The sequence below is a fragment of the Ostreococcus lucimarinus genome, chromosome 12 (genome assembly GCF_000092065.1).
Source record: "Ostreococcus lucimarinus CCE9901 chromosome 12, complete sequence".
NCBI lineage: Eukaryota > Viridiplantae > Chlorophyta > Mamiellophyceae > Mamiellales > Bathycoccaceae > Ostreococcus > Ostreococcus sp. 'lucimarinus'.
The window spans coordinates 390,038-406,452 of NC_009366.1; the positions used below are offsets into that span (position 1 = coordinate 390,038).

Consider the following 16,415-nt stretch of genomic DNA (forward strand, 5'->3'; position numbering starts at 1 on the left):
TGCTGCTCGAACACCTGCTCGGGGTGGGGCACAAGGCGGTGGGGGCGCTGCTCAGGGACCCGCACGGGAAGATACCGGCGACGCCGGCGGCGGGGACGCCGGCGGCGGCGCGCGGGGCGAAGCTGTGTCGGCGGTTGCGGTTGGACGTCGAACGCGTGACGGCGTGGGATCATCACGCGTCGCCGGCGGTGGACGCGCTGCGACACAACGCGGGGAAGGAGTACGAGGAATTGTTGGAGGAGATGCTCGCGGCGGAGGGGATACCGTTCGTGACGGAGCGGGATTTACGCGCGGACGGACACGCGCGGACGCCGGATATCAAACTCGAGGTGCCGATCGCCGTGCGCGGGCGAATAGTGAATTGGATAGACTCCAAGGCGTCGTTCAGCGATCCTTTGGTGCACGTGGAGAAGGGCGTGGAACAGTTTCAGGGATACGTCAACAGATTCGGGCCCGGAATGGTGATTTATTGGCACGGCATCGTGGACGAGTTGAACGACGATCCCAACGTCTTGCTCGTCGACGCGTTTCCTCACTCGAGCGACATCGTCAAGCTTCGCATGATTTAGTTCGTTCGCGCGCGCGACGAAGGCCTCGCGCGACGAAGGCGTCGCGTTTCGCTGATTGTAACACATTGTAACGCGCGCTAGCGCTAGACGACGTCCCCGGCGTCTCCGCGACGCGCGCGTCGACTCGCCCCGCGATTTCCTCGCCGCTCGCTTCCCCCCCCCGGTCACCCCGCAAACGTCGCCGAATCGTATCCCATGTTTTCTCGCGCCACGTCCTCGAACGTCACGTACACGCGCGTTCCCGCGATTCCGAACGTCTCGCCCAACAGCGCGCACACGTCCTCGCTCACCGCCTTGTTATTCTCCAGATCGATCCCTCCCAGGCTCGTCAGCCTGCACAGCGCGCAGTCGTCGTCGGACCCTCCCCAGACGATGTCCGCGCGGTCCACGACGCACACCGCGACGTAGCTCTCGGGCTTTTTCAGCGTCTTCGCGACGCTTCGGCTCGCCGCGAGCATGAACGCGCGCTTCCTCGACCCCATGTCCACGTTCGTGTGCACGACGAGCGTCGGATCGCCCGGCAGGTCGACGAGGTCGCGCCTGATCGCGCCGAGCGCCGCGCGCGGCGTCGCGACGCGCGCGCGGGGCGCGATCGCGACGCGCATTCGCGCCGGGCGTCGCGATCTGCCGACGCCGCACTTCGCGACGCGCCGATGCAGCCGCCGCCGATCGGGCCGCCGCCGATCGGCGCGCCGCGACGCGCGCCGCCGCCGATCGGCGCGCCGGGCGCGGACGCGGGCGCGCGCGACGCGCGTTCGACGCACGATTGGCGCGGCGCGCCGGGACGCGGGATGGATGGGCCGGACGCGCGCGCGGCGCGCGCGGGCGAACCGAACGGGCAAACGCACGCGGGCGGTCAGACGCACGTCGCGCCGGGCGCGGTCGCGGCGGACGCGCGCGCGGGCGCGGGACGGGGCGCGCCGGCGATGGGATCGAGCGGCGGATTCGACGGAGGCGGCGGATTCGCGAGCGCGAGCGCGCCGACGCCGGGGGCGCCGGGGACCGGGATCGCGCCGCCGGTGACGATGGGACGCGCGATGGGAGGGATGCACGCGCCGCCGGCGATGGGAGGGATGGCGGCGATGGCGCACGGACAGGGGATGGTGCCGTCGACGGCGAGCGCGCCGCCGATTGGCGCGCCGCCGATCGGCGCGCCGCCGCAGTCGCCGCAGTATCCAACGCAGTATCCAACGCAGTATCCGCCGCAGTATCCGCCGCAGTCGCCGATGGGGATGGCACCGCAACCGCCGATGGGGGCGATGGCGCCGCCGCCGGTGCCAGGTCCGGGGATGCCCGCGATGGGAGGGTACCCGCAGGCGGGCGGTTACGGCGCGCCGGCGATGAACTTTGTGGAGGATTTCGCGTCTCTGAACCTCGGTCCGGGCGGTGGTCCCGGTGGGGAGGCTGGAATGGATCCCGCGACGTTTCCTCGACCGGGCGACGACGAAGCGCGTCCGAACTTGGAGCTTTCGTGCGATCCCAAGTACATGCGTCTGACGTGCGGGGCGCTGCCGTCGAGCCCGAGCTTGAAGACGAGGTTCGCCATGCCGCTGGGATGCATCGTCCAGCCGCTCAGACCTGGAGATGAGACGACGGTGAAGACGGCGCATTTCGGGAGCTCGGGTATCGTGCGATGCCGCAGATGTCGAACTTACATAAACCCTTTCGTGCAATTCACAGACGGCGGGCGGCGATTTAGGTGCAACGTGTGCGCGCTGCCCAACGAAGTGCCGGTGGATTACTTTTGCACGCTCGACGCGAACGGGGTGCGTCGAGACATCGCCGAGCGCCCTGAGTTGAACAGTGGAACGGTTGAATTTTTAGCGAGCCAAGAGTACATGGTGCGACCGCCGATGCCGCCGTCCTACTTCTTCGCCTTGGACGTGTCGCACACGGCGGTGAATAGCGGCTTTTTGAAACAAACGGTGGAGGTGATTCGGGACTCCCTCGACGTCATGTCGAAGAAGAGCGAGCGCACGCGGGTCGGATTCTTGACGTACGATTCGACGTTACACTTTTATAGCCTGAAGGCGAATCAGTCTCAGCCGCAAATGATGGTAGTCGCCGAGCTCGACGACCCGTTTTGTCCGATGCCAGACGACTTGCTGGTGAATCTCGCCGAGTCGCGCGCGGTGATTGATGCATTTTTAGACATGGTGTGCGATACGTACGCGCAGACGCAAAACATGGAAAGTGCCATGGGCCCGGCGATTCAAGCCGCGTTCTTAGCTATGTCTCACATCGGTGGTAAGCTTCTCGTGTTCCAATCCTGCCTGCCCACGCTCGGCGCGGGACGCATGATCAACCGCGACGACACGCGAGCGAGCACGGATAGCACGAAGGAACACCTGCTTCGCGGCCCGGTCGATGGTTTCTTCAAGAAGACCTCGGCAGAGTGCTCACGACATCAGATTTGTATCGATTTGTACACCATCGCGGCGCCGTTCTCTGATTTGGCCTCCATGGCGGTGTTGTGCAAGTTCACCGGAGGCGAGTTGCGACATTACCCCGGTTTTACGCCGGACAAGGATGGGGTAAAGTACGCAAAGGAGCTGAAAAATAATCTCACGCGCTTCACCGCGTGGGAAGCCGTGTGTCGGGTGCGATGCAGTCGAGGATTTAGAATCTGCGCCTTCAACGGGCACTTCTTCATTCGATCGATGGACTTGCTCGCGCTCCCGGCGACGGATGGCGACAAGGCGTACGGCGTGCACATCGCGCACGACGAAGTGGTTCCGAGCACGAACATTTCGTACTTGCAGTGTGCGCTACTGTACACCTCCGCAGAAGGAGAACGCAGAATCCGAGTGCACACGATGGCGGTTCCGGTGGTGACAGACATAGCAGAGATGTACCGCGCCGTGGACTGCGGCGCCATGGGCGCGTTCATGGCGCGTTTGGGCGCCGAGCGCACGCTCACGGTGCGATTGCAAGATGCGCGCGAGGCGGTGATGACCAAGGTTGTCGCCACGTTGCGTGAGTTCAAGTTGCTCAACACGCAAGCGTCGAGAGCGTTCAATAGGCTCATCTTCCCCGAGAGCATGAAGTTACTTCCGTTGTGGATCTTCGCCGCGAGCAAGAGCACGGCGATGCGAGGCGGCCCGCGAGACGTCCCCGTCGACGCGCGGATCGCCGCTGTGTACGACTTCATGTCTGCCTCGACGGAAGAAATCTTAAAGCTGCTGTATCCCACGATGCACGCCTTGCACACGATGCCCGAGGAAGCGGGTACGAAGGACGAATACGGCAGAGTGATTTTGCCGCCGCGCACCGTCCTCGCGGGCGAGCGCATCGACGCTCGCGGCGCCTACCTCGTCGACGACGGTCGTCGCCTGCTTTTATGGCTCGGAAAGATGCTCGACCCACAGTTCGTCGCCGCTTTGTTCGGCCCTAGCGGTCCTCCGAGCGCGGATGTGGACTGCAACCTCCCTCATCTGGACACCGACGTCTCGCGTCGCGCGCGCGCCGTCGTCGACGACATACGCGCCGAGGCGTCCCGCGCGCGTCATCTCGCCCTCACCGTCGTCATCCAAGGCCATCCGAGTGAGACGCAATTATTCCCTTACCTCATCGAAGATCGAGGCGCGGCCAACGTGCCCGGCGCGTCGTCCTACGGCGAGTTCCTAGTGCAGCTTCACAGGCAAGTCTCCGCCGCGCAGCGGTGACCACGGACAAAGTCCGTGTGTTAAATACAATCACACATCTTTCATACCATAAAAACAGACACATTGCGCACCGAGACTCGTATAATAACATGGTCAAAAGTGCCAAAGACCTTCCGACGCCCGCGGCGCGATCCGTCTTTACGCGACGCCCTCGAACGCTCGCCATGGACAAGGTACGGCGCGCGCCGAGCGCGTCGAAGCGCACGTCTTCATCGACATCGCGCGCGTTCGCGATCGACTCGATCGACGCGCGCGACGCGCGCGACATCGACGCGACGCCCCGCATCGCGTAGGGTTTCGCGATCGACCACGACGCCGACGCGCGAAGACTGACGCCGACGCGCGCGCGACGCACCCGCAGGTTATCGTCATCGACGCCAAGGGACACCTTTTCGGGCGATTGGCCTCGATCGTCTCCAAGCAGTTGTTGCAAGGCCAGCACGTGGTGCGTATCGATTTCGGCGACGCGCGCGCGTTCGCGTTGGGCGCGCGATCATCGCGTCGCGCGCGCGCACCGTGGAGGCGACGGAGCGCGACGCGATGGCGAGCGATGGATATGGTGGTATTCATGCGATGATTCGCGCGCGCGTTGGACGTCGACAAGACGCAGATGAGGCGCGGGACGATGGGATGTCGGTCGCATCGGTGGTGGCGGATTAGGGCTTTGACGCGCGAGACGCGCGAACGACGAACGCGAAGACTGACGAAAGCACGCGCGATGGTTTGCGTAACGAATAGGTTGTGGTTCGCACCGAGGGTATCTGCATGTCCGGTGGTATGGTTCGTCGTCGCATGGCGCACGACCGCTACAAGAACAAGAGGATGAACACGAACCCGAAGAAGGGTCCGTACCACTACACGTCGCCGTCTCGACTCTTCTGGAAGACGGTTCGCGGTATGCTTCCGCACAAGACTGTGCGTGGTGCGGCTGCTTTCGAACGCTTCAAGGCGTACGAAGGCATCCCGGCGCCGTACGACAAGGTTAAGCGCGCGGTCGTTCCGGAAGCGCTCAAGGTGTTGCGCCTCGGTGAGGGGCACCGTTTCTGCGTGCTCGGCGACTTCTGCGAACAAATCGGGTGGAAGCATGGTGCGATCGTGAAGGAGCTCGAGGCGAAGCGCCAAACTGCGGCGTCTGAGTACTGGGCGCAGAAGAAGGAGGCTAACTCCAAGTTTGCCGCGGCCAAGGCTGCGGCGAATGCGCAACTCGGCGATTTGCAACAGTTGATCGAAGCCACCGGGTATTAGATTTTTGACACTCGCCAAAAAATAGTAGGTGTGTAGTCGAAAAAGGTTGTGAATGAGATGAGAAAGTTTCAAATTAAATCAATTTCCAAACTAAAGCGCGCCTTTGCGCAGTTGCCTTTGCGAGAGCGCGCCGCTTAAAACCGCTCGGCGCTTAATACCGGAAGTCTCGAACGGTCTTGAAGAAGTGTCCAACGTTTTCCTCTGGGGTGCCGACCATGACCCCGTGACCGAGATTCATGACGTGCTTCTTGTTTCCAGCCTTGGCGATCGTTTCGTGCACCTTTTTCGTGATGAAATCTTGCGACGCAAAGAGGTGGAGCGGATCCATGTTCCCTTGCACCGCCTGATCCATACCGAGTCGAGCGCGCGCGTCCGCCATGTCAATCGTCCCGTCTAAGCTGATAACATCCGCGTTCGTCGTCGCTAAGCGCTCCAAGAAACCGGCACTTCCAGAGCTGTAAAGGATGAGCGGCACGTGTGGGTGGGTTTGCTTGCACTCGGCGACGATGCGTTGGAGGTACGGCAGGCAGTACACTTCGAAATCCGCGGGCGAAAACTCGCTTGCCCACGAGTCGAAAATTTGCACCACTTGCGCCCCAGAGTCCGCTTGGTACCGCGTGTACTCGATCACGGCGTCCGTGAGCTTATTCATGAGCGCCTCGTACACCGCTGGCGAATCGAACGCCATTTTCTTAATCACCTTGTAGTGCGAGCTCGTCCCGCCCTCGACGATGTAAGACGCCAACGTAAACGGCGCTCCACAAAACCCGAGCAGCGTCGCCTCGTTCCCAATTTCATTTCTCAACACCTTCAACGACTCCCCGACGAACGGCACGCTCTTCTCCGGCTCCAACGGCGTGATGCTCTTGATATCGTCCATCTCGCGCACCGGGTTGAAGATGATCGGCCCCGTTCCCTTTACGATGTCGAACGGAATGTTCATCCCTTGCAACGGCGTGAGAATATCGCTGAACAAAATCACCCCATCGGGTTTAAACGCCTCGTACGGCTGCAGCGAGATCTCTACCGCGAGATCCACCGTCTCGCTTCGCTCTCGAAACGTCGTGTGCTTTTTGCACAAGTCTTGATACACCTTCATGTATCTCCCCGCCTGTCGCATCATCCAGATCGGCGGTCGCTCGACGTCTTCGCCTCGGATCGCGCGCAGCATGAGCGGATCGATGTCACCGCTCGACGCGCGCGCGCACGGCGCGCGGCGCACCGCGCGAGGGCGTCGGGACGCCGCGAGCGGTTTTTGGGCGCGCGCGCGGCGAACGACGTCGCGCGCGCGGGCGTCGGCGACGTCGGCGAGCGTCGAGGCGCGCAAGGTGGACATCGCGTCGGTGTGCGCGAGGCAGCGATGGATCCGCGGACGAGGCGATGTGTGCGGGCGCGGCTCCGGCGGCGATGGCGATCTCTCGTTATCCAGAGAGATTTTCGACGACGCGCGGAACGACGGGAGGGCGGGAAGCTACGATTGGTTGTGTAAAGCTATTACAGGAATGTTGCGCGCTTTACGCGGCCGTGGCGGCGTCCCATTGGATCCAGGCTGGAATACCCTCGTCGTCGTCTTCGTGCTCGTGGTCGTGGTCGACGTCGTCCTCGGCGAAGGATTCTTCGAGAGCGTCGGCGGAGTACGCGTCCGACTTTGATGCGTGCTTTTTGGACTTGTGAGAGTGTTTCGAGGAACCGTGCTGAGCGTGCGTCGAAAGGTTTTCGTCACCCTCGTCGTCGTCTTCGTCAAAGTCCGCGGAACTACTGCGATGAGAGCTCTTCTTCTTCGGCGCGCGCTCAACTGAGTCGTCCCACGGATTCTTATTGTGCTTGGAAGATTCTTTAGGGACAAAACTCTGTGATTCCGCGAGAGCCTCGAAGTCGACGCTTTCATCATGCTTCTTTCGTCCATGTCCGTGTGCATCGCGCGTGTCCTCGTCGACGTCGTCGTCGTCATCGTCGTACGAGTCGCTCGCCTTGGAGGCGCTCGAGGAGAAGAGATCGTACGAAATCTTGTGCTTCATATGTTTGGCGTCGTGCATGGAGTACGTCGAGCGGTGGTGATACAAATGATCAGCCGCGTCATCAGCGTATGTCGGCAACTTGGCGCCAGTGCGAGCAGCGACAGCTTCGCGCGGTTCTTCGTAATATTCTGTCTCGTCCACGTTTTGCTCGTCGTCAATCATGAGCGAGTTTTGATGAATTTCTGGAGGCTTGAGCGCGTCTAATCCATACGAGGTGCCCCAAAATGAACCATCGTGTCTATCTTTCGCGTACACAATTGGCTTGTCCGAAGTTGTCGAAGAAGTGACCGGGGCTTGCACAGCCGGAGCAAAGCGAGATGGCACCACTTGGCGCGCCGGCGCAAGCGCTGGACGACTTTGTGACGATCCCGACATGGGTACCGGCTGCGCTGGCTGCTGATACGTGGCCGTCTGCTGCGGTTGCTGGTACGTAGTCGGCTGCGCTGGCTGCTGATACGTGGCCGTCTGCTGCGGTTGCTGGTACGTAGTCGGCTGCGCTGGCTGCTGATACGTGGCCGTCTGCTGCGGTTGCTGGTACGTAGTCGGCTGCGCTGGCTGCTGATACGTGGCCGTCTGCTGCGGTTGCTGGTACGTAGTCGGCTGCGCAGCAATCGGTTGCTGCCGCACCGTGTGATGTTTCTGCTCGCGGTCAGCTTGCGGTTGTTCCTTGTGACTGCTGTGTCTCGGCTCGACTTCTTCGAACTCGTCCGAAATGTCGCTCTTGTGATGCTTCTGCTCGCGATTCGGTCCGCCGTTCTGGTTTTCTTGCGTGAAATCTACGGGCGGTAAACCTCTCGACGCCTTCTCCCAGGGCGCCGCGTGGCCTTCGAATCCCAATGTGCTAGAACTATTGACCTCGGTTGCGTTCGTCTCAATGCCAGTCAGCGACTGCTGTTCCGCTGCGTTCGGGCTGGTGGTTGGAACTGGGGAAGATGAGGCCGGCGCCACGGGCGTAGGTAACACGTCCGTTGAAGTAGCTGCCTCAATGCCAGTCAGCGACTGCTGTTCCGCTGCGTTCGGGCTGGTGGTTGGAACTGGGGAAGATGAGGCCGGCGCCACGGGCGTAGGTAACACGTCCGTTGAAGTAGCTGCCTCAATGCCAGTCAGCGACTGCTGTTCCGCTGCGTTCGGGCTGGTGGTTGGAACTGGGGAAGATGAGGCCGGCGCCACGGGCGTAGGTAACACGTCCGTTGAAGTAGCTGCCTTCATCGCGTCAGCCAGCGTCATGGGATCTGAGTACTCCTCTGATGCGTCTTCCTGCGATGCACCAAGCCTCGCTGCCGTCGGACGTGGCAACGCTTGCGCCTGTTCTGCCGGTGTGGTTCGACCAGCGTTTGTCGTGACGTTACCACCACTCACCTCAGAGTCGTCGTGAAACGCGCCGAGGGACGCTTGGAAGTGTTCCATGCTCCAGAAATCTTGATGCTTCCCAGCGCGTTGCATTTTCCAACCCCAGAAAAAGTTTGGCATGTTTGCGACCTCAAAAGCTCGCATTTGACCCCTGTACACAGCATGTTTCACTCTATCTTCGTCGCAGCCCATGGCGCTGTCGTGATGCGTCGCGAGCGACCACTCGCCCACACTAAATTGGTGCACTCCGATGTCCTCCGCCGTGCGCTTCACCTTCGCGATGTGCCCGGCCATGGCAGATCGAACGGTTTCAGTGATGTGTTGCGACGAGTCCGAGCAACTCCAAGCGCACCCAGACTTGCATCCATTCACTCCCCAAGCGAGATAGAAGTGTGTGTCTAATACCGCCCACGTTCTAAGCTCTTCGCGATCGAACCACTTTCTCATGAGTTTCCCGTACTCTTGTACTGCTAGCCCACTCGTTTCCATCAAATTGACGTACAGCTTTGGCACGCGCTTGCCCGACATCTCGCGGGGTCGCGCCACGAGCTGACGATACGCAAAGATGGCCTTCTCCATCCATGCCAGCATCGCGTCGCGTTTCGCCGGCATCAAGTGCGCGGGTTCGTTCAAAAGCGTGAAGCCATCGACAAAATCCTTATCATCCTCAGTGAGGTGGTTGTACCACTTGAACATACTGTGAATCGCGTTCACACCCACGTCTTGAAGTTTTGCGTCGTCCCAAAACGCCGGTGGGTGCGGAGACACGCCGTTGTACGTGCCCTCCGAGCTGCCACCGGGCATGTTGTGCATGTCGACTACCACTCGCGCCCCAGTCTTCTTGTGCAAGATTCGAAGAACGTTCGTCAACGTCATCTGATCGACAGTCACCTGCGCTCGATCGCTATACTTTGGGTCTTCGACCACTCGCGTCGGGCTTTTCTCCGTGCCCATGAACGCCGCCCAATTCACAGGTAGTCGCAGCGTCTTGTATCCCACTCGCGCGATCTTCTCCACGTCCGCGTTCGTCATCCAACTCGATCGATACGCGTTCATAATCTTCACAGTCTTCAAATTCCCATACTTCTTCGCGAGTTTCGCCACCAACTCCCCCTCGCTCGACCACGAAAAACCGAGCTCCTCGGCTGAATTGAAAAACGGCGGCAACACCCTTCCCTGCGCGCGCCCGAGCGGCGAATCCACCAACGTGCTCTCACCGTTCGCGAAGAACCAATCCTCGAGGTGCAACCATCCGTTCAACGCGACGCCCGCGTTATCCGGAACGCGCGTGAACGCCTCGCGCTCGACCGGCGTCAATCCCAGCGCCGCGCTCTCGCGCGCGCGCGCGTCCCCCGTCGCCGTCCCTCGCGCGCGCGCCCCGAGCACCGCCACCATCGCGCCGAGCGCGACGCACGCCGCGCGTCCGCGTCGCCGCGCATCCCTTCCCGCGCCGTCGCTCGCTCGAGTCGTCTTCCCGCCGCGCGCGTCGTCGCCGGCGTCGCGCGCGCCGTCGTCGGCGTCGATCTCGCCGCGCGCGCGCTCGACGTCGTACGCGTCGTCGCGCGCGCGCGCGCGGTCGCGCGTCGCGCGGGACGACGACGGACGATCGCCGCCGCGTCCGAGCAGCGCCGCGCGCTCGCTCATGGCCGCCGTCGCGCGCGGTCGCGGTGTGATGACGCGCCCGCTCATGAGTTTTGGGTGTTGAACGACAAAAGGTCCGTGTGGATTCAGCTGATTAAAATTAAAACACACGCGCGGAGCACCGAGGACGCGCGGCGGTGATTGATTATTGGTGATTATCGGTGATCATCGCGCGATCGAGGATCGAGCGCGACGGTCGGGGTTGACAAAATTTTCGCTCAGACGGCGCCGTAGGCGCCGCGCGCGCCGCGTCGGAGACGCGCGGCCTCGGGCGACGCGTGACGGTGTCGCCTGTAAGCGACGAACGCCAAGGCGAGGAAACCGGTGAGAGCGACGGATGGGCCGATGAGCGACGCGTGGGAGTTCGAGGCGGCGTAGAGGGCTCGGCCCAAGGTTGGAACGCCGACGGGGCCGTCGCCGCCGACGGGGTAACCGCCGCCGGTGGTGCCGTCGCCGCCGACGGGGTAACCGCCGCCGGTGGCGCCGTCGCCGCCGACGGGGTAACCGCCGCCGGTGGTGCCGTCGCCGCCGACGGGGTGATCGCCGCCGGTGGTGCCGTCGCCGCCGACGGGGTAACCGCCGCCGGTGGTGCCGTCGCCGCCGACGGGGTAACCGCCGCCGGTGGTGCCATCGCCGCCGACGGGGTAACCGCCGCCGGTGGTGCCATCGCCGCCGATGGGGTGATCGCCGCCGGTGGTGCCGTCGCCGCCGTCGCCGCCGTCGCCGCCATCGCCGCCACCGCCGCCGATGCTGCCGTCGCCGCCTTCGCCGCCTTCGCCGCCGTCGCCGCCGTCGCCGCCGTCGCCGCCGTCGCCGCCGTCCACGTGAGCCAGGGCGTCTTCGCAGCCGGTGTTGACTTCCGGTAGGTTGGGCTTCGGATGACAGTGCGGGCCTTCTTCATCGTCGTCATCAGGGTTACCTTCGTCAAACTCACAACCAGCGTTTGCCTCGCATGCACTTTGGTCTTCGTCGCTCATCGAACACTCAATGTCGCACAGGTCGATCTGCTTGTTGGTTTCCTTGACGAACGTCTGCAAGTCGCCAAATGTTCTCGGGCACACGTCGAAGCCCATGGCGTCCGACTCAGGGTGCGGGACGCAAAGTGCTCCGTTCGGGAGCTCTTCGTTCCATTCGCAGGCAATCATGCTAGTGCACGAGTCCGCATCGGTGCCCTCTCGACAAACCTCCACGCAAGGGTTGGTGGCGTCACCGCCGCCGTCGCCGCCGTCGCCGCCATCGCCGCCGTCGTGGCCGGTGGTGCCGTCACCGTCGCCGCCTTCGCCGCCTTCGCCGCCTTCGCCGCCTTCGCCGCCTTCGCCGCCTTCGCCGCCTTCGCCGCCGTTGCCGCCACCGCCGCCGTCGCCGCCGTCGCCGCCGTCCACGCGAGCCAAGGCGTCTTCGCAGCCAGTGTTGACTTCCGGTAGGTTGAACTTCGGACGACAGTGCGGGCCTTCTTCATCGCCGCCTTCAGGGTTTAGGCCTTCTTCATCGCCGCCTTCATCGCCGCCTTCAGGACCTTTGTCGAACTCACAACCAGCGTTTGCCTCGCACGTACTTTGGTCGTCGATGATCGAACACTCGACTTCGCACAGGTTGATCTGCTGAATGTTGTTGGTAGTCTTGACGAACGTCTGTAACTCGCCAAATGTTTTCGGGCACGCGTCGAAGCCCATGGCGTACGACTCAGGGTGCGGGACGCACGTCGAGTCCGCGTCGCCCCATTCGCAGGCGAGCATGGCGTCGCACGAGTCCGCGTCGGTTTTCGCTTGACAGAAGCCCTCGCAAGGGTTGTTGGCGTCGCCGCCAGCGGGGTAGCCGCCGTCGCCGCCATTGCCGCCGGTGCCGCCGCCGCCGCCGCCGCCGCCGCCGCCGCCGCCGCCGCCATTGCCGCCGGTGCCGCCGCCGGTGCCGCCGCCGCCGCCGCCATTGCCGCCGCCGCCATTGCCGCCGGTGCCGCCGCCGGTGCCGCCGCCGCCGCCGCCATTGCCGCCGGTGCCGCCGCCGCCGGTGCCGCCGCCGCCGCCGCCGCCGCCGCCGCCGCCGCCGCCGCCGCCGCCGCCGCCGCCGCCATTGCCGCCGGTGCCGCCGCCGGTGCCGCCGTCGCCGCCGTGACCGCCGCCGGTGCCGCCGTCGCCGCCGTGACCGCCGCCGTGACCGCCGTGACCGCCGCCCTGACCGCCGCCGTGACCGCCGTGACCGCCGCCGTGACCGCCGCCGTGACCGCCGTGACCGCCGCCCTGACCGCCGCCGTGACCGCCGTGACCGCCGCCCTGACCGCCGACAGCGTGACCGCCGACGTGACCGCCGTCACCCTCGCCGCGCGCCGCGTCGTCCGCGCGATCCGCCTCCTCCGTCGTCGCCGCCGTCACCGCGCCGCGTCGCGTCATCGCGCGTTCGAGCGTTCGAGTACGTTCGCGGTCGCGCGCGCGCGTCGCGGGAGCGCTCGCGTGTGTCGCGCGCGCGTCGTTCGCCGTCGACGACGCCGATCCATCATCGCTGACGCGGATCGGGGGTGTTGCGCAGAGTCGGAATCTTCGATATACCGTAAATATACGCCTTTGTATGTACATTAAACACGTAGAGTAACTCGTAACACCCCATCAATATGCGTGGAGCGAGACGCGCGGCGTGCGACCTCTCTGTGTGTGACGCAGCGTCGGAATCTTCGATATGCCGTAAATCTACTCTTGTGTATGTACATTAAACACGTATAATCACTAGTAACACTCTATGTGTGGAAACGCGTGCGACCTCTCTGCGTGCCCAGACTGCGCGCCATACGCACGACACGATTCGCCGCGCGCGTCGCGCGGACGCGCGAACGCCAGCGCGACGCGCGGATGCTCGCGCGCGCGATCGCGCGCGTCGAACCGCGACCGCGCGGCGACGCGCGCGCGACGCGACGAGCGGCGATTCGACCGAACGCGGCGACGAATCGTTCGATGATCGCGCGCGCGATTCGAAATCGCGCGATTCGAACGACGCGCGCGCGATTCGCGATGGACGGGACGTCGGCGCGCGCGATGGGGACGTCGGAGACGGTGGCGACGGCGACGCGCGTCGGGAGCGCGCGAGAGGGGTCGGGAGCGACGGCGGGCGCGCGAGCGACGACGCCGGTGCGAGGCGCGCCGCCGTTGCCGCCGGCGGCGGCGAGAGCGCCGACGCGGGCGCCGACGGGAGGCGCGGGGACGACGGGACGCGAGCGCGACGGCGGAGGGAAACCCGCGCTGGGGGGGATCGTGCCGGAGGACATCGACGCGGTGTATCATCAGATGCAACACTTGGGGAATAAGTGGGCGGACGCGCACGCGGAGGCGGAGATGCTGGAGGAGGCGAAGAAGTGCGTGTTGGCGACGATCACGCTGCATTACATCGGGGACGGTGGTACGAAGGCGGCGGCGGAGGTGCAGGCGTACGCGTCGCAGGAGTATCAGGATCACATTAAACGCATGGTCGAGGCGCGGAGACGGGCGAATTTGGCCAAGATCGAGCTCGAGAGCATCAAGACGCACTTAAACTTGACGAGGACGTACGAGGCGACGCGACGGGAGGAGATGAAGATGCTCTGAGCGCGATGCGACGGATTTTTCATCGATTTTTGTGCGCTGTGTGAATGACAACGAAATTTTCATGAAATCTACAAACGACCGACGCGTCTCGCTCTAAAGCGCGTCTAGGCCGAGCTCGGCGCTGTATCCGCCCATCTTCTTCGCGTCGCTCACGAGCTCGACCATGCGCGCGACGCCGCCGCCGATCTGAATCATCGTCGCGCATCCCTCGGAAAGGCGCAAATGCGTGAATCCTATGATGCGAATCAACTCGAGCTTGATGAACTCTGGCATCGCCGTATCGTCAAAATTTTTACACACTCGGTACATGGTGCCGATGATGTCGAACACCGAATACCCTTGGTCGTGCAGCGACTTCAAGCGCGCGTACGCGTCATCGACGTTCCCTTGCAAAATGAACGAAAACGCGTCTCGCACGATGTTCGGATGCGGTTGATCGCACACTCGAAACACGTTTTCCTCGTTCACCATCCCGAAACCGAGCGCCGTCGATTGCAAGTTATTCAACGCCTGTCTCATGTCCCCATCCGCGGTGAACACGATCGCCTCTAAACCTTTCGGCACGTACGTCACCTTCTCCGCCTCCACCACGGTCATCAACCTCTTCAAAACCTGTGCGTCCGTCAGTTTCCCGAACCGCACGATCGCGCACCGCGACTGAATCGGTTCGATCACCTTCTCACTCGTGTTACACGCCAACGCAAACCGCGTCGTCGCGCTGTAAATCTCCATCGTTCTTCGCATCGCTTGCTGCGCCGCCGTCGTCATGCTATCCGCCTCGTCCAATATCACCAGTTTCGTTCGTCCCGGCGCGAGCGTCACCTTTTTCTGCGCAAACATTTTAATCTTATTCCTCACCACATCGATCCCTCGCTCGTCGCTCGCGTTCATCTCCAGCACCGCCTCCTTGTATTTATCTCCCAGCAGCTCTCGCGCCAGCACGCCGATCGCGGACGTCTTCCCGCACCCCGGGGGACCGGAAAAGATCAAGTTTGGCATGAAGCCGCTCCGCACCATGGTTCGCATGCGATCGACCGCGTCGTCGTTCCCGACGAGATCGTCCAGGGTCTTGGGGCGGTACTTCTCGACCCACGGCATGCCGTCGTCGCTTTTGGGCTTCTGCGCCGCGCGCAGGGCGGCGAAGGCGTCGGCGACCATGGCGAGGAGTGACGCGATCTGGCTGTCAGATTTAAAAAAATGATTTCGACGCGAACGCGAACGCGAACGCGAACGCGAACGCGACGACGCGACGCGACGTCTGACTAACGGCTAATCGTGACTACAATCTAAATAATATAGTCCGCGATTTACGAACGGTCGCTACGCCGCGGTGGCGTCGCAGTCGGCGTCGGCGACGAACGCGCGAAGCCGCTCGAAGAAGAGCTCGCGATACAGCGGCGAGCGAGGCACGTACTCGTACGGCCCCTTCGCCCCGACCGCGTCCACGCGCGCGGCGGCGTCCGCCAACGCGCGCTCTAACGCATCGAATTCAATCCATTTCGTCGCCGTGACTTCGGCCAAACCGATCGCGAATTCATCCTCGTCGTCTTCGCCTTCGTCCCGTCGCGTCCATCGCGCGAAGTACACGTCCTCGAAACAGTTACACCCCCCGAACGACGCCTGCGCCGCCGGCACCGTGAACTGAAACACCAGCGCGTCTTCGCGCTCTAACTCAACCCCGAGCTCCTCCGCCAGCTCGTGTCGCGCCGTTCGCCTCGACGATCCGCCGTCCTCCGCGCCGACGTGTCCCGCCGCGCCGACGTCCCACGCGCCGGGAAACGTGTCCTTCATCGCGCTTCGCTTCTGCACCACCACGCTTCGCGTTCGCGCGTCCACGAGCCACACGTGCGCGCTCCGGTGCCAATCACCGTCCGCGTGGACGTCCGCGCGCCGCTTCACCGCGCCCGTGGGCGTCGGCGCGTCGACGAACGCGTCGAAATCATCGCCGGGCGGCGCCATGACTTCAAACATCTCATCGCTCGATTGCGCGCTCGTCAGCGCGCGCGCGTTCTCGCGCATGCCGCCGTCGCGCGCGTCCGCGTCGTCGGCGCGCGCTCTCTCGCGCGCGGCCGTCGCGGCGTCGCGCGCGTCGCGGAGTCGCGCGCGCCGACGACGCACTCCGCGACGCCACGATCGACGCGCGTCATGGCGCTCCGACGCGCGGGCGCGGCGCTCGCGCGACCGCTCGGGCGCGGATACGCATCGTGCGTGCGCGCGCGATCGACGCGCGCGACCGCGGACGCGCGCGCGCGCTTCGACGACGCGCGAGGGCGAACGCGCGCGGAAACCTCGCGCGCGCGCGGCGTTCGACGACGACGCGCGCGAGCGCGCGAGCGACGCGACGACGCGACTGACGAG

The 16,415-nt window shown here is 63.9% G+C and overlaps 10 protein-coding genes across 10 annotated transcripts; 4 read left to right on the forward strand and 6 right to left on the reverse strand.

The window, feature by feature from the left end:
• Window positions 1-182: 182 nt before the first annotated feature.
• On the forward strand, window positions 183-557 carry OSTLU_8427 (predicted protein; the record flags this gene model as incomplete). Its single annotated transcript, XM_001420640.1, has 1 exon — window positions 183-557. A coding segment is annotated over one exon (375 nt), but the record flags the coding sequence as incomplete, so codon positions are not given.
• Window positions 558-733: 176 nt separating this feature from the next.
• Window positions 734-1,174, reverse strand: OSTLU_17653 (predicted protein; the record flags this gene model as incomplete). The annotated part of the gene is made up of 1 exon (XM_001420800.1): window positions 734-1,174. One exon carries the CDS (start codon window positions 1,172-1,174, stop codon window positions 734-736), a length of 441 nt encoding a protein of 146 aa, XP_001420837.1.
• A 735-nt stretch (window positions 1,175-1,909) lies between these two features.
• OSTLU_88822 (predicted protein) lies at window positions 1,910-4,234 on the forward strand (the record flags this gene model as incomplete). Its single annotated transcript, XM_001420641.1, has 1 exon — window positions 1,910-4,234. One exon carries the CDS (start codon window positions 1,910-1,912, stop codon window positions 4,232-4,234), a length of 2,325 nt encoding a protein of 774 aa, XP_001420678.1.
• Window positions 4,235-4,398: 164 nt separating this feature from the next.
• Window positions 4,399-5,479, forward strand: RPL13a (Ribosomal protein L13a, component of cytosolic 80S ribosome and 60S large subunit; the record flags this gene model as incomplete). The annotated part of the gene is made up of 3 exons (XM_001420642.1): window positions 4,399-4,407; window positions 4,596-4,679; window positions 4,973-5,479. The coding sequence occupies 3 exons, from the start codon at window positions 4,399-4,401 to the stop codon at window positions 5,477-5,479; spliced, it is 600 nt and encodes a 199-aa protein (XP_001420679.1).
• A 151-nt stretch (window positions 5,480-5,630) lies between these two features.
• On the reverse strand, window positions 5,631-6,650 carry OSTLU_17656 (predicted protein; the record flags this gene model as incomplete). The annotated part of the gene is made up of 1 exon (XM_001420801.1): window positions 5,631-6,650. The coding sequence occupies one exon, from the start codon at window positions 6,648-6,650 to the stop codon at window positions 5,631-5,633; it is 1,020 nt and encodes a 339-aa protein (XP_001420838.1).
• Window positions 6,651-6,967: 317 nt separating this feature from the next.
• OSTLU_26901 (predicted protein) lies at window positions 6,968-10,242 on the reverse strand (the record flags this gene model as incomplete). Its single annotated transcript, XM_001420802.1, has 1 exon — window positions 6,968-10,242. The coding sequence occupies one exon, from the start codon at window positions 10,240-10,242 to the stop codon at window positions 6,994-6,996; it is 3,249 nt and encodes a 1,082-aa protein (XP_001420839.1). The 3' UTR covers window positions 6,968-6,993.
• Window positions 10,243-10,580: 338 nt separating this feature from the next.
• On the reverse strand, window positions 10,581-12,875 carry OSTLU_26902 (predicted protein; the record flags this gene model as incomplete). The annotated part of the gene is made up of 1 exon (XM_001420803.1): window positions 10,581-12,875. The coding sequence occupies one exon, from the start codon at window positions 12,873-12,875 to the stop codon at window positions 10,707-10,709; it is 2,169 nt and encodes a 722-aa protein (XP_001420840.1). The 3' UTR covers window positions 10,581-10,706.
• A 636-nt stretch (window positions 12,876-13,511) lies between these two features.
• OSTLU_26903 (predicted protein) lies at window positions 13,512-14,057 on the forward strand (the record flags this gene model as incomplete). The annotated part of the gene is made up of 1 exon (XM_001420643.1): window positions 13,512-14,057. One exon carries the CDS (start codon window positions 13,512-13,514, stop codon window positions 14,055-14,057), a length of 546 nt encoding a protein of 181 aa, XP_001420680.1.
• Window positions 14,058-14,150: 93 nt separating this feature from the next.
• OSTLU_39197 (predicted protein) lies at window positions 14,151-15,155 on the reverse strand (the record flags this gene model as incomplete). Its single annotated transcript, XM_001420804.1, has 1 exon — window positions 14,151-15,155. One exon carries the CDS (start codon window positions 15,153-15,155, stop codon window positions 14,151-14,153), a length of 1,005 nt encoding a protein of 334 aa, XP_001420841.1.
• Window positions 15,156-15,377: 222 nt separating this feature from the next.
• On the reverse strand, window positions 15,378-16,028 carry OSTLU_26905 (predicted protein; the record flags this gene model as incomplete). Its single annotated transcript, XM_001420805.1, has 1 exon — window positions 15,378-16,028. One exon carries the CDS (start codon window positions 16,026-16,028, stop codon window positions 15,378-15,380), a length of 651 nt encoding a protein of 216 aa, XP_001420842.1.
• Between the last annotated feature and the right edge of the window lie 387 nt (window positions 16,029-16,415).